At 45.9% G+C, this 14,693-nt stretch overlaps 1 protein-coding gene across 1 annotated transcript in view; it reads left to right on the top strand.

The window, feature by feature from the left end:
- ANKRD13C (ankyrin repeat domain 13C) overlaps positions 1–14,693 on the top strand; it is a 29,387-nt gene that overhangs the window by 9,718 nt on the left and 4,976 nt on the right. The window contains exons 6-11 of the mRNA XM_018576864.1: positions 2,063–2,167; positions 5,009–5,094; positions 5,249–5,294; positions 6,758–6,824; positions 11,989–12,133; positions 14,170–14,301. Of these exons, the coding sequence (XP_018432366.1) occupies positions 2,063–2,167; positions 5,009–5,094; positions 5,249–5,294; positions 6,758–6,824; positions 11,989–12,133; positions 14,170–14,301 (581 nt within the window). The remainder of the gene's footprint in view (positions 1–2,062; positions 2,168–5,008; positions 5,095–5,248; positions 5,295–6,757; positions 6,825–11,988; positions 12,134–14,169; positions 14,302–14,693) is intronic.

The raw sequence follows: 14,693 nt of genomic DNA, 5'->3' as shown, positions 1-14,693 counted from the left end.
AAAAAAAAAAAAATATATATAATTTATATATTTTCTTCAACCCGTGGGGGGCGGGGGGGAAGCAGATTCCTCCAACGCTGTGAGCATGTTGATGGAGGAATCCCTGCTGTTTCTTTTGTATTCTGGCAGCTCATTGGCTGCCGGCTCTGTTCTTGCGAAGACTTTCCAACTGGCTCCTTTTGATCAGCTGATTGTGGCTGGTTCCTCAGGATCCGACCGAAATCCACAGTGTATGGCCACCTTTTACTTGGTATGTTTGTGGTCACTGCATGTTTCCTCAACACCGTAGAAATTTCTGACTTAATAAGATTATAGATTGTCCATTGTCCCTCCACCAAAATGTGTGCGCTGTATATCCGCAATCTTTGTTTTGGAAGCCATCTTTCCTGTGTTTGAAAACCACTCCGAGGAGAGATGAAGAATAGGCCATCTGCAAGCACATACTGTAAGACCAGCTGACTCTGCCACACAAAATAATAGAATTCTTGGTGTTGAGGTATCTTTACACTTCATCACACTGTGCTGCCATTGCAGCTGTTCCCCTTCACTGGAGCGGACTTTACCCTTCTGCTTATACATGACGCTGTCATTTTACTGCAGTGACTTGTGTTTCTGCTTCAAAGTCTTTTCATAGAGCTAGTTGTACAGACAATGGCATCTTTGTGGGGACATCTATCTGCCACTGTGTGGGACCCCCTCTTCGCCTTCCGAACAGTTTGACTTCTTTGATTTGTAAATTCAGCAAGATGCCGGAAACGTTTTTTTTTTTGGGATGTTTTTACAAAAGAACTGTGGGCCACACATCCATGCTGAAAACTTTGTTCCACCTCGGCCCATAGATTTCACGCTGTGTAATCCAAATTCTGAGCCTGCTATTTGCATGCGGCAGCAGTGATGGAATTGTTAGACCATGGCATTGGATTATCCGTTCAAATCAGGGTGGCCTCACAAACTTTCAAATGTCCCCTCATGTTCCTGCACTGTCCATGGTGATTGAATTAAAGTGTAGTTACACTTTTGAAGTGAAATTTGAGAACGCCACACTGTTTTCTATTCACACAACATATCCATTTTAAAAAAAAATGTCTTACCTTTTTATGGGTACTTTGGTGAAGGCCTTTGTGCAGATTGCAGACTACTCTGAGCAGTTTGATAGTGAAACTAGAGATTCATACTGAGTGACAGACAGAGCTTCCTGTCATTAACATTCAATGCTTCAAACTAGAGATTCATAGTGATGGACATGCGGAGCTTCCTTTCACTAACCTACAATGCTTCCAAGTCTTAAACCCTTTGTTAGGACCGACATTGTACAACTGATGACATTTGCCAGCATTGTACAGACGGTGCTAGAGAAGACATAAATTCCCACAGCCGCCTCCCACATTTCTATTTTGTGAATGGGAACATGTAAAAAGATAAATAAATAAATAATACAAAATTTATAACAATTGGCTGCAAAATTACGGTGGCTTATCCGTGCGTCTATAATGCCGGGGTATGTACAGACACTCAGAACTTAGGAAGCTGTTTAGGTAAGCTGAACAAGCTCAGGTGATTGTGACTGACTACTGCTAGCTTTGTGTAAATTGTTTTTCCAACCTGTATGTTTTTAAAGTGTATCTAGTACTGCTAACTACCAGGGATGCGCCGAAATTCCAAACTTCGTCTGAAAACATTACTATGGACAAAATGCTCTAGCTTCTCTCCTCCCCGCTGGGTGCCAGCTGCAAGCTTCAGTCTGTTTCCCCCCCAGTCCCTACTGCTCTCCTCCATCTGTGTCGGCAGAGGGGATTGGAGGGGACACGGAGCGGGTCCAGTGGGGAGGAGAGAATCAGTCTGGCCCCTGAGCGGGGCAGTGGGGGGTGGAGAGTTGCCAGGATGCCTAGCGGGGCGTAAAGCTCTGCTGCGGTAACGGGCAGGAAGGGGTGGAGCAGTCGGGATGGATGAATAGGTTCCCAAAATGTGTTTGTTTTATGTTAAAAAATGATGGTAACCTGTGGTTAAACTCCATTCTATAGTGTAAACTTGGCCATCATTTCCCTTTTCTCTGTATCTGCAGAATGTTCTCATCTCCTTCTGGCACACAACGCTCCAGTCAAGGTGAAGAACGCTCAGGGCTGGAGCCCCCTGGCTGAGGCCATCAGCTACGGAGACAGACAGATGAGTAAGCACCTCTCTCGATTTGCACAGCACATTGGCCGCCTGTTCTTCTGTCTTTTTGAATATAAATGGAATAGACAAATAGGAGAGTGGACCAGTTCAGGTCTTGGCTGCGGTTTGTTCGTCTTTATAAATGCTGATTGTGAAATAATGACGTCTAGTGTCAAGTCTCCTTAATGCTGCCTGAAGCTGAGCACGTGCTGTATCACTGCCAGGGTTTGTTCTTCTTTCCCCCCTTCGTTCTTTTCTCACAGTGATAACTAATGGGTTTCAGATCAATACAATGACATGACAGAATTTTGTTACATCTGTATCCCTCATTACACCGAGTGACTTTAATGTACTATATATTATACTGATATCAGTAATGGACGTTTCAGTTAAGTCATTAACCCCTTCATGACTGAGGCCCTTTTTTTCATTTTTTGCACCCATGTTATATTCCACATTTTAGGCCTGAAAATGACATAAAACCCCCCAACATTATATATTTTCTGAATGCCAAGACCCTATAGAATAAAATGGTGGTAGTTGAAAATTTTTATGTTGCGCAATATTAGCGCAACTCCTTATTAAACCCCAAAATTTAGTGACAAATTTAATTAAATGCCCCAAAACACAACAAATTACCCATTTTTTTAATGAAATATAAAAGATGAGGTTACAACGAGTAAAACGATACCCAACATGCCCAGTTTACAGATTGCGTGCGACCGTGAAACGGCGAAAAACTGCAGTACCCCAAAAAGTCAATAAAAGACGCTTTAAAAGCCCCCACAGGTCATCAATTTAGAGATACCCCAAAATACTGGCCCTAGAATTATTGCTCTCACTCCGGCGTGCGCGGCGATACTCAACATGTGTAGCGCGTTCGTCGTTTTCATGTGTAGGCGCACCCGACACGTGTTTACGTGGCGACGCGCGTGCTCGCCGGGGACTTTTAAATTTTTTTAAAATTATTATTAGATTTATTATTTCATTTTAATTGAAAAAACTTTTTTTTTTTTTTTAATGTAATAGCAGATGATGGTGACAGGTCCTCTTTAAGGTGATGCTGTGGGTCCAAAAGACCCCCAGTGTCACCTTTACACTGGAAATGAGCTATTGAAGTGCAGATCGCACTTCAATAGCTTATAGCTGGGCTGCAGGAGCCCAGAACTGACAGCCCAGGGACCGGAAGTGATGCAATCTGCATCGCTCCCGGTCCCATAGAACGGGGAGGGGATCGATGAACGGAAGTTCGTCGACCTCCTCCCCAGCTCCCCGCGGACACAAAGATCGCCGGTCCCGGGCCCGTAGGAGGGGCAACGGAGCCCGGGAAGCACGGCGGGGGTGTCCGGCGGGGGGGGCGGCCCCTTCTTCGGGACGCAGAAGCGATCTGGCGACAGGTAAGTCGCCAGGATCGCTTCTGTTGTAAAGCCGACAGTCGGCTCTACAAGTTTAAACAGAGTCCCGGCGGCAAAAGTCACCGGGAGTCTGTCTAAACAGCCCCGATGCTGGTGACGTACACTGTACGTCGTCAGTCACGAAGGGGTTAAAGGATCAATCCGCCCAAATCTATTTCTGTTTCCGGGTAGATGCAGTTAGTTGAATCTACCATATGTGTCCAACTTCAGAAATTAAATCTCTCTCCTTTGGGTCCCTGGCTCTCCCCATTTGCTGTTTTGCAGGCATTTATTTATCACAGGTTTTTATTAGGGATGCACCAATACTAGTATCTGTGCCGATACCAAGTATATGGTACTTGCCCAAATGCTCCAATACTTCCGATGCCAAAAATACGGTCAGAGAGATCTCCCTCTGACCGGCAGTGCCGAGGGAGCGTGCAGCCGGCTTGCTTTCCAATCAGGAAGCTGTGCAGTGGGTTATGAACCGCCTACCGGCTTCCTGATTGGAAAGGAAGCCGGCTTCACTTGCTGCTAGAATTTCTGGCTTCCTAATCAATCAGGAAGCCTGACGGCACCTCATGGCCTGGCTTCCTGATTGGTCAGGTAGCCAGGCGGCCTCGGCATGTGAAGCCGGTTTCTTTCAATGGAACACCAGCTTCCCAGGCAATCGGGAAGCCGGGCAACAGATCATGATCCGCCGCCCGACTGGGGCACACAGTATCGGTACTCTGTATCGGCGAGTACAGAAAAAAAAAAATATTGGTACTCGATACGAAAAAAAACGGTATCGGTGCATCTCTAGTATTTATACAATGTTGACCATTTACACAGTGATTTTATATATTGTACATTCACATCACACCCTGCCCTCTAGGAGCTTACAATCTAAGGTCCTTTCACACCTCACATACATACACATTAGTACGTGGCATTGGATTTTTGTTGTTGTTAACGAACCTCGTCAGAAATGTTATAAACCCTTGCAGTGGGGCTACCCTCACAGTGCAAGGGTTAACTGCTTGTTTTTGCCTAGGGTCAAAGCAGGCAGTATCACATGTTTATGACCCCTGAGACTTCAGTAGGAACACTTGAAAATGCCTAATCACCAGATGACTCCTAACAATATCAAGCCTGTGAATAAAATTGAGGATTTAGGGGCGTCCATGCCGGATGTGGGGACTTTTATCCACCTGACGAGGACCCACAAGAACTATGACCCCAGTGATGTCTACTATAAGAACTGTGTTCCCCAGCCAGACTGGTGTGTAATGGTCCTAACGTTGTTTTGCTAGGTCTGTTATTGATCTGATGGTCTGCAGTCATTGTAATGGTGGTCCCTCTTGCACTGCATCATTGATTTGGCTTAGTGTATGTATGCAAAGGTGGGGAGATCGATGAGGAGAACAGAAGCCAGCACGGTTTTGTGGTTGTATCATTCATAAATATTTCTGTTTCAGTTACAGCATTGTTAAGAAAGCTGAAGCAGCAGTCCAGGGAGAGTGTAGAGGAGAAGAGGCCGCGCCTATTAAATGCTCTGAAAGAGGTAAATGATGGCAAGCGTAATCTGTCCGAGGCTGACTGTCAACAATGGCAGCTTCAGTACCACGTTACCCTTTTTCCAGGTTGGCTTGCAGCCCTACTGATGTATGTTGGTGTCCATTGATAACATCACATTTCTGGCTTGTTTCCATTCACAGCTGGGAGACTTTTACCTAGAACTTCACTGGGATTTTCAAAGTTGGGGTAAGTTTTTATTTTTTATTTTGGGGTATTTTAGCATAATTGGAGAGAGTTTGGGATAAAAGTGTTGAGATGTTCTATGTTAGTTTTTTTGTATTATGAAAAAAAATCTGTACACTTGGGGATAGTAATTGGATATTATTTCCTGCTGTCAAAAAGTGTGATTTCTATGCGGAGGAACTCCATTTTCTTTGTATTGGCGAATTCCTAGAGATTCTCACTGTGCCCATCTACGAGGCATCCTTCAGCACTGGCTGGATGGATGTGATGGGCATCAGGGTTTAATGTGCAGTTCCTACCAAAACATATTAATTTTAAGGCTCCAACCAGCAAAGGGTTATAACTTGTTATGCTTCTGGAGGAAGAGGTAAGAACAGGAAGTCCGCGTTGGAATGATGTCATCAAAAATGTTTGATTACAGTAACCGGTTTAAACTAAACCCTGAGAAGCTAAATATATTTAATTTCAGGCATATGACATCTTAACCTTTGCAGTGGGGGATATCCATGCACCGCAGGGGTTAAGAGCTTGTTTTATGTGGGGGACTCAAAGCCGATTTTACTTGATCCTTGGTCCCACTTGCTCCTACTGGGCTGCTAGACTGGTCCCTGCAGCATTGCTCCCCCTCTGCTCTGGCAATGGGACTATCCCTCGGCGTCCATGTCCAGTACAGTGTATTGGGTGTGATGACTTATGGAGCCTTAGAATGTTGGAGTGGAGGGGGATAGAGGCTGCAGAGAACAGTCTAGCAGCCAGCTGGGTCTGAGATTCGAATGAGTATCTTTATTTTAGCTTCCAAAACAACATAACAAGTACTTAACCCTTGCAGTGTTGGTGTTTAATCTTTCCACTGACTAAAAAATAAACTGGGAGTTGGGTTTTGGGTAGTGGGGAGGATTCAGAATCTGCATTGGCCATACTTCCCCTTCCTGCTTCAGTGACACTTGTCATCTGAACCGGAAGTCGGGGTAACTCTCCCTTGCTATATGGGCTGAAATTAAAATAATTTTGGAACAATTTTTGTCATCTTAATTTGTCCCCCCCCCACCCCCCCCCCCCCCCCCCTCCAGTTGCTCAAAAAACAATCCCCTTCTCCAGCTTTGCCCCCAAATGACTCTCTGTGGGCCAGTGGCAGTCTTCTATCTTGCGTGACATCAGCATCACTTGTGAAAGCAGGGTGTCACTGCGTCCTGCACTCGCAGTGCAACGATGCAGAGAACTGAGATGGTGCCAGCAACATTCCCTGCATTGTTGGGGGCTGCTAATTGCTGGATAAAAGGATCCTTTGTATTGCGGGGCCAGAAAACATTTGAAAGGCAAGTATACCAAGAATTGCATGCAGTGAGAACCAGAGGGCGGAGGGTTGTGTTGAGCGGGGAATTTGGGATTTGAGTATTTATAGGTGCCGAATATGCTGTTCAACTCTGGCTCTTTATAATCATTAAATGCCGTATCTTTCTGTTCAGTGCCTTTACTGTCCCGTATCCTGCCTTCCGATGCATGCAAGATCTATAAACAAGGTATTAATATCAGGTGTGTGTCCATCTCTTTTATTCTTGGGCTAAGTGAGGTATATTTTGTCATTAACACAGTCTTCCTAATAACATCTTTAACATTACACGGTTTATTAATCTTGAGATTTGGTGACTGACTCCGGGGTCCACCCTTATTATAAAACACAAACACTTCCTTTAGAGAAGCCAGCGAGTACAAAGTAACCCCCTGGTATGGGTCACCTTATCTCAAGTGCTGCATGATTTGTGTACATTGTATTACCAGTACCATATAAATCTAATCCCTTAACAAAGAATCCCTTTTGTGTTCCTAAGTAACTCAAAATGATCCGCTTCATGATTTTTCTAAATTGTAAGTGAAGGGGGGACCCCTTGAATCTGGCAGCAGCCCTCTGGGGTACATGTGCCGTTTGTTCAGAAGCCTATAGTAGCTGTATGAAGTCCTTGCTGGGTTGGATACATAATGAAGAATTAAAGGGCTGAAACGCTAACCTTTCCTGGAAGAAATGTTGCTCTGGCTTTCCTCCAGTGCTGCTGGCAGAATCCAAAACCTAGACCATGACTGAATAGATGAATCCAGTTCAGATTGCCTGAGCCCCCCAGGTGAGGTCTTGTGACCAGAGGACCAGGCCATGTGCAGAGCATTAGGGAGAACATTGTGTTTTAATTAGGTGTAAATTGCAACTGAGTGACAATTAGTTTGATGAACCCCTGTGCATTTCAACTCCCTTTGTTACAGCTCAGTGCAGCAAATCTCTTGCAGCTGCTTTGTAACCACTTCCCGTCTACTCGCCTTCTAGTGATGTCTGCATGGCATTTCTCAGGGTGGGTTTCCTCATGGTGACAACAGTGGACCGTGCCTGTGTAGTGTCCTAAAAAGGCCACTAGTCTTCATAGGAAGCCAGGGACAGAGCCCTGTAATGGGTGAAGTACCTGAGCAAGGACCCAGCTGGGTCACCAGGTATTTTAATGAAAGCTGCCGATGTTAAAGTAATGTAAAAAATTAAATTTTTACATTTTTAAAGTCTGTATAAAAGATTAGGAGAGAGATCAGCAGTGAGCGGTCTTTATTACAGCAGGAGGCGGAGACCAGACCAGTCACCCTGCACGAGGAGAGAGAGAGCAGTGACTGGTCTTTATTACAGGAGGGGACGTAGACGAGACCAGTCGCCCTGCACAAGGAAAGAGCAGCAGTGACCGGTCTATTACAGGAGGGGGGGGGGGGGGGGGAGACTAGACCAGTCATCCTGCACGAGGAGAGAGGGCAGCAGTGAGCAGTCTTTATTACAGGAGGAGGCGGATACCAGACCAGTCACCCTGCACGAGGAGAGAGGGCAGCAGTGAGCAGTCTTTATTACAGGAGGGGGCGGAGACAAGACCAGTCATCCTGCACAAGGAGAGAGCAGCAGTGACGAGCCTTTATTACAGAAGGGGGGCGGAGACTATACCAGTCATCCTGCACAAGGAGAGAGAGCAGCAGTGACGAGCCTTTATTACAGGAGGGGGCGGGGACCAGACCAGTCACCCTGCACAAGGAAAGAGCAGCAGTCTATTACAGGACTATTACAGGAAGCTCCAAGTCCCACCCTGGATTACTGCACAGATCTGGAGGAAATGCACACAGCTCACCAATATTCATGGAAGACTCCACATGGATCTTGTATGGGGACAATATTTGCTCATATCAGAGTTCAGCTTTAAGCACTTCAGCCGTTTCATGACTTTTAATCCTCCCCAGTAACACTGTTAACACAGCTTAGAGCTAACATGTAAGTGGAAAGTTTTTAAAGAAGCTTTTCACTATAATAGAAATCATGGTAAACTTTGCCCTGTCCTGATTCCCCAACAATAGAATAATAATCTGTTACCAGTGCTGGTGAGTGGCTGCAAGGCCGGACTGACCCAGTGTAACACCGCCTGCACTGGAAAGGATTTTGGCGCCTGAAGAAAGCTGATTATCTTTGCCAAACTCGGTTAGCCTTGGAGCAGCTTGGCAGCGCGCAGGGTAAACAGCTGATCCGCAAGGGGTTCAGAACAGGACACGGCAAGGGGGAAGGTTTTCAGACTGGAACCCGAAAAGGTCTTTGCAGAATATACGGTAGAGTTCCTTTGTGAAGTGCGGCACGCTGTTTACAGTAGAACTGATGTACTGAATCTCCATATAATAAACTATTTTAGAAATGTGTGAAGTATTGACATCTGTTGGAGCTTTTACACGCAAGGCCTTAAAGTGGCAGTGTATCACGGCGTGTGGCTTCTGGGCTGTCACATCCCAGCAAAGGCACCAATGCAGAAACCTAAAAGCCACAAAGGTTCTGACTTTAAACTTTTTTATCGGAAAGCGAGCTCACCAGCACTGGTGTAGAAAGTCTAAAGCAAGCACAAGGAAATTCCAACCTATGTCTATATAAAGCTGAACTCCAGGCACATATAAAAGCATTTTAAAGAAATCTGGTTAAGAGAAAACATACTGCTGCGGTCGGGCTACCCCCACACTGCAAGGGTTAAATTCTCATTTTGTCTAGGGGGCTCAAATAAAATCTACTCGCCCGATCCTCTGTCTTGTGGGGGTCAGCTCTCTCCCTCTCCGCTCTGTCCCTCGGCTTCCTCACATCCTAATGCAAGTCCATGGACCTGCAAAAGACATGACAGCGTCAGCAGTCCTTAGATCACCAAACCTCAGGGGAGAAGAGGCTGCAGGGACCACAGATCAGGTTAGTATGTCCGTGTTATTACAGCCCCCTAGACAACATGAGCACTTAACCCTCGCAGTGTGGGGGTATCCCCCTAGTACAAGGGAAAGATATAGATATATATTCATATTTTTTTTTCCCCTTAAGCTGCCCACACACCTTACAATTATCTGCAGACTTTCTGTGTTCAGATGGAAAAGGTGCAACAGATTCCTCCATCTACGCTAAACTGTGTGCATGGAGTAATCTCCACCTGGGCCAATCTGTTGCACTTTTTCCATCTGACCACAGAAAATCTGCAGATAAATTGTAAGGTGTGTGGGCACCTTTACCCAGAGTTCTTCCTTGAACTGCTTTAATTCAAGTCCATGAATTGTACTTTGTATAGGCAAAATCCCCCTGTATAGCAGAGCTCAGACTTGGGCTGGCCATACACCTATCCATTTTCTTTCATTCAACTCACGGGTAGAACGAAATAAATGGACCCGATTCCGCCAACACAGCACGTCAATTGAGGAATCCCACAGTTTACTTTGCTGCCGGCACCTGTCGGAATACCCGATGAGAGCGGGCAGCTCATTGGCTGCCGGCTCTGAAGGATGGAACATTTTCCAGCAGGCTCCTTATGAGCAGCTGATCCAGGAATGACGGCTGAAAGGGAGCCGACAGCCCCGCACACTGTGTGAATTTTCGGCCAGTACATTAAAAACTGGGATAACTTGGACCAGTGTATGGGCACCTTTTGGAGAGGGACAGCGCAAGGAGCCCATCGGTTATGCAGCAGTGCTCATGTGCTAACAATGAACATGCTGATTGGATGAGAGCAGTGTGATGGAGTGATGAGCTAACAGCCTGTTGCTGCTGTACTGGCAGTCACGGGGTGAGTGTGGCGGGACCTGAATTTATAACTTAACTGCAGTAGAAGAAAAATTCAGGTCTCCTTCCCTGCCAGACAGGGCCATGCTGTGTAGCTGAGTTGTGTAAAATCTCAGGACTGGAAGGACAGATATACACATCATGGAAGGTAAATCCACTCCCTTATATTGTCTTTTTTTGCTGATTGCTTGCCGTTCAGCTTTAAAGGAGAACTATGAGGCGAGTGATTTTTCCCTCACCTCATAATCTGAGCCGACGTGTGACAATGAAACTGTCACACGTCTACTCAGTAGATCGGGAAGTGAGCGAACGCATACCGGCGCTCCCTCACTTCTCGATCTATCCCTGCAGAGAGCCGTGACTGTCACTCACCGCTTCCTGCAGGAATCCTCTCCCCGCTCTGATAGTCCAGCGCTGACTGGCGGAACGGACGGGGGAGGGGGCGGGTACAGCTAGCTCTGCCTCTGGATAGGCAGAACCAGCTGTCACTCACGCAGCTGGGTGGATCCAGACAGTATTGTTGGGATCCGTCCCGGCTGCGGCGTCTCAGTATATCGCGAGCTACAGCTTGCAGTATACTGAGCTTTGGGTCACAGGAGAACGCTAGTTTGTGTCCTCCCGTGACACTTAGGAGAACTATGGGGAAAACCCTGACCCCATAGTTCTCTTTTTAATGCTTATGAATAATTTGTGTTAAGGTCCTGTACACAGTTTTTATAGCATTCGTTATTTCTTATACTTCTATGATGCCTGCAGAATAGCGGCTGTGATAGCATACTAAGGCACATAATTCTTCATGTATCAGCCAGTTGGTATCCTGCTCAGCTGTTGCGATAAAACGCTTAGATCGCATTTTCACTCAATCTCAGCAGTCAGGCTGTAGGTTTTAAAATGGGGGGTGGGGGGAACGTGGTCATTTGACCTAATTTTAAAAGTTGATCTTCTGGTACTTTCACAATTTTATTGTGAAAGATCACAAAGGTTTTTATTGCACATACCGGAGGTGCTGAACTATGAATTCATTCTGGTGCCTTACAGTTCTCTTTAAAACAAAAAGTGCACTTTGCACTCTGCTGTTTACACCCAGCACGGCAAGTCACGCTGTCCTGTCCGCACAACAGCTCCATAGACTTTTATGGGATGGTCTTTAATCCTCACAGGCCTCAGGACAGCACCCCGTAGAGGTACAACCATTATAGTGAGACTTGTGCTGCTGGATGTAAACAAAGACTGGAGGCCACGGCTGTCAGATCAAGGGGAGGATGCATCTGTGGGAAGGGGGGGGGGGGTACAGTTAGGTCAAGGGAAGTGGGCAAAAGAATGCATGCACTTCCTCTGCCATGAGTTGATCACAATTTCATGTTTTTTGGGTGTTTTTTTCAACAAAGATAGGACTATGTCTACAGGTTGTGGTCAAACTTGCATTATCTTTTTCCCCTGGTAGTGTTCGGTTAAGTTGGACAGGAAGTTAGTTCTGATTTAGGAATACATTTCCCCTCGTGGTGTCTTAAACATAAGTGATGCAACACATTGTAGCAGAATGTCCATATGGTTCAAGTTGTTGGGACTGTCTTGATTGGCTGGCTGAGTCATCCGCATTGTTTCCTGTTGCAGGCTTGACACCACTCTCATAGACTTCACCGACATGAAGTGCCAACGAGGGGACCTCAGCTTCATCTTCAACGGCGATGCTCCTCCCTCTGAATCTTTTGTAGTTTTAGACAACGAACAAAAAGTTTACCAGAGAATACATCATGAGGTAAGTCTTTAAAGGGAAATGAGCAGTGACCACTTCTAATTCTATAGACCACTAACCCACTTCTGGCCCAGAGATCCGTTTTATCTGTTGCAGCCTTCTGTTTTCAAGGCTTCCTGTTAACTTCTACAGTTAAAGAGAACCTGTCGAGTTGGCTGGATTACAGTAAGGGATTTCATACAGGGGTTTAGGCACTGACTGGCCCCTGGAAACATGGATAGTGTGTTTTATATAGCGCCGGCAATTTACACAGCAACTTATATAGTGTACCTTCACCTCATTCCTTGCCCTCAAGGAACTGACTAGGCTCCCCATCTCCCATGCATACATACGAGGGCCAATTTAGACAGGAGCCAGTTAACCTTCAGGACTAGTTCACAGCAGATGCAGTTGTGCTGCGGTCCATTTAGTTTGGCAGCTGGATGAAAATCTTGTCGCAATGCTTTCCAATGGGATTTCTGGTGCGCTGTTCAAACCATTGCAGTCCGAAAAAATACTGCTTGTCTCATTTTAGCTGCACCTGATCACAACGGAATGCATCAAAACGCATGAACGCACTGGACCAACTGAAAACCCATTTTAAGCTTTAACAAAAAAAAAAACGTCAAACGGATCGCACTGCAGCTGTGCAGACGCACGCAGTTATGGTGTGAACCTGTCCTTTAAGCATGTGTTTGGTGTGTAGGAGGGAACCGGAGTACCTGGAAGAAAATCATGCAGATAGTGTCCAGCTAACCCCTAAGCCACTGTGCTGCCCAGAGGTTCAGAAGCAGCTCGTGAGCAACCATGATGGTTTATTTGTTGGTGTTTGGCAGGCATACTGTAAAGAAACTTTGCAAAGGATTTAATTGAACCTTTGATAAAAGTGCAGCCAAGCGTGATGGAAAATGGCTCCCTGATAGGTGCACCCGCTGCATTATGGGAGCTCAGAGCTATTGAGGCCCCCAGTATACTTTGATGGGGGTTGTCTAAGTTCTGACGTACAGCATACTGTGTACTTCCTGGCTTTCAGGAAGAGTTTAATGCCCCTTTGTACTGGCAAGTTTAATTCAATATTGCATAACATATATCACGCATATCAGGTTTAAGGATCCAACCCCCCAAAACTGTCACCAAAACAGACAAATCTGATGGGCTGACAGGAGCACTGGAGGTGTGTTTGTATACCCGTATTGCATGGCAATACTGTTCTGTGTCTATAGAGCCTTCCAGACCCCCCCATTTCCTCTATATTCCAGAGTGCAGCTGAATCATTGGCCTTCCATCTACCTCCCACAGTGCAATGCTCGGTCCTCCTTGGTCTGATAAACTATATTCTTGAACGCAGGTTTTAGTTCCAAGGTGATGGATTCTATTGTGCTCTATTGCCCCCTTTGTGTAATGTTTTGCTCGCGTTGTCCCCTTACCAGTGTTGATCAAGGATTCCCCGCTGTTTCTTTTGTATTGACAGTGGCTTCTGTCGGAATACCTGAACAGGGCCAGCAGCTTATTGGCTGGCCGCTCTGTTCATTTTGAAGATTTTCTGACCAGCTCCTTCGATCAGCTGATGAAGAGATGTCAGCCAAAGGCTGCCGCCAGCAGCACCCGCTGTGTGCATTCCAGCCAGTTTGTGAGGGACCGGATGGAATTCACATAATATGGCCAGTTGGCTATACACTGGGCAAGTTTTGGCCAGTTGTTGATGACCCGGCTTTAAATCCACATGTAGTGGGTGGTCCTGTCTGGCGTCTCATGAGCGACGTGCTTTGATTTAAAGGATCCAGGCAGTAAATTGTAGGCTCAAGTGTCTGCATCCATTTAGATACAGGCAGTGTTGGGGTATTCTGGCTGCCAGTGGTGACGACATTTAAAATACAAAAGCCGCAGTGTCATTTTTTTTTTTTTTTTTTTTTTTTTTTTCCGGCCACGCTAAACAGCCCGAAGGATGAATGAAAAACAATCTAACCGTGTATACCCCACCGTATACTCCGTATAAACCTTTCACCTTGCTGCATTTTGTGCCACGTCGTGTCCTGAATTGACCAACCCTTTCTTAGCAGGAATCTGAAATGGAGACTGAGGAGGAGGTGGATATTTTAATGAGTAGCGATATCTATTCAGCAACCCTGTCTACAAAGTCCATCACCTTTTCACGTGCCCAGACCGGCTGGCTTTTCAGGGAGGATAAAACGGTATGTTGGTGGAATACTGCAACTCCTCCTGTAAAGGTGCATTACAGCCAGTTGTAGATTAAACCTTCACATAGTACAGCCGACCAATCCAAGCGTTCTCGGATCCTGGAATGCGTCTCTGGAAGATGATTGAATGCTTTTCCTGTTGATTCTGACACGCAGAAATCCTGATGTACTACAAAGCCAGTGCTAGGAAGGTTCTCTGAGCCATCGGACAGACTTGTACTTGGTTTGGAAGATTACATATGGTTGGGGATGCAACATGCATTGATGCTGCATCACCAATGTAACTGGGGGGCGGGGGGGATTATGCAGCATTCAAAGGCCAATGTAGAATTGCAGAGTACAAACTCCATAGGATTGAATAGAAATAACAATGCATGTGTGAGCCC

The sequence above is a fragment of the Nanorana parkeri genome, unplaced genomic scaffold, assembly GCF_000935625.1.
Source record: "Nanorana parkeri isolate BGI_ZX_2015 unplaced genomic scaffold, ASM93562v1 scaffold79, whole genome shotgun sequence".
NCBI lineage: Eukaryota > Metazoa > Chordata > Amphibia > Anura > Dicroglossidae > Nanorana > Nanorana parkeri.
Note: the sequence above shows the minus strand (reverse complement) of the source record. Positions and strands in the feature narration are given on the sequence as shown.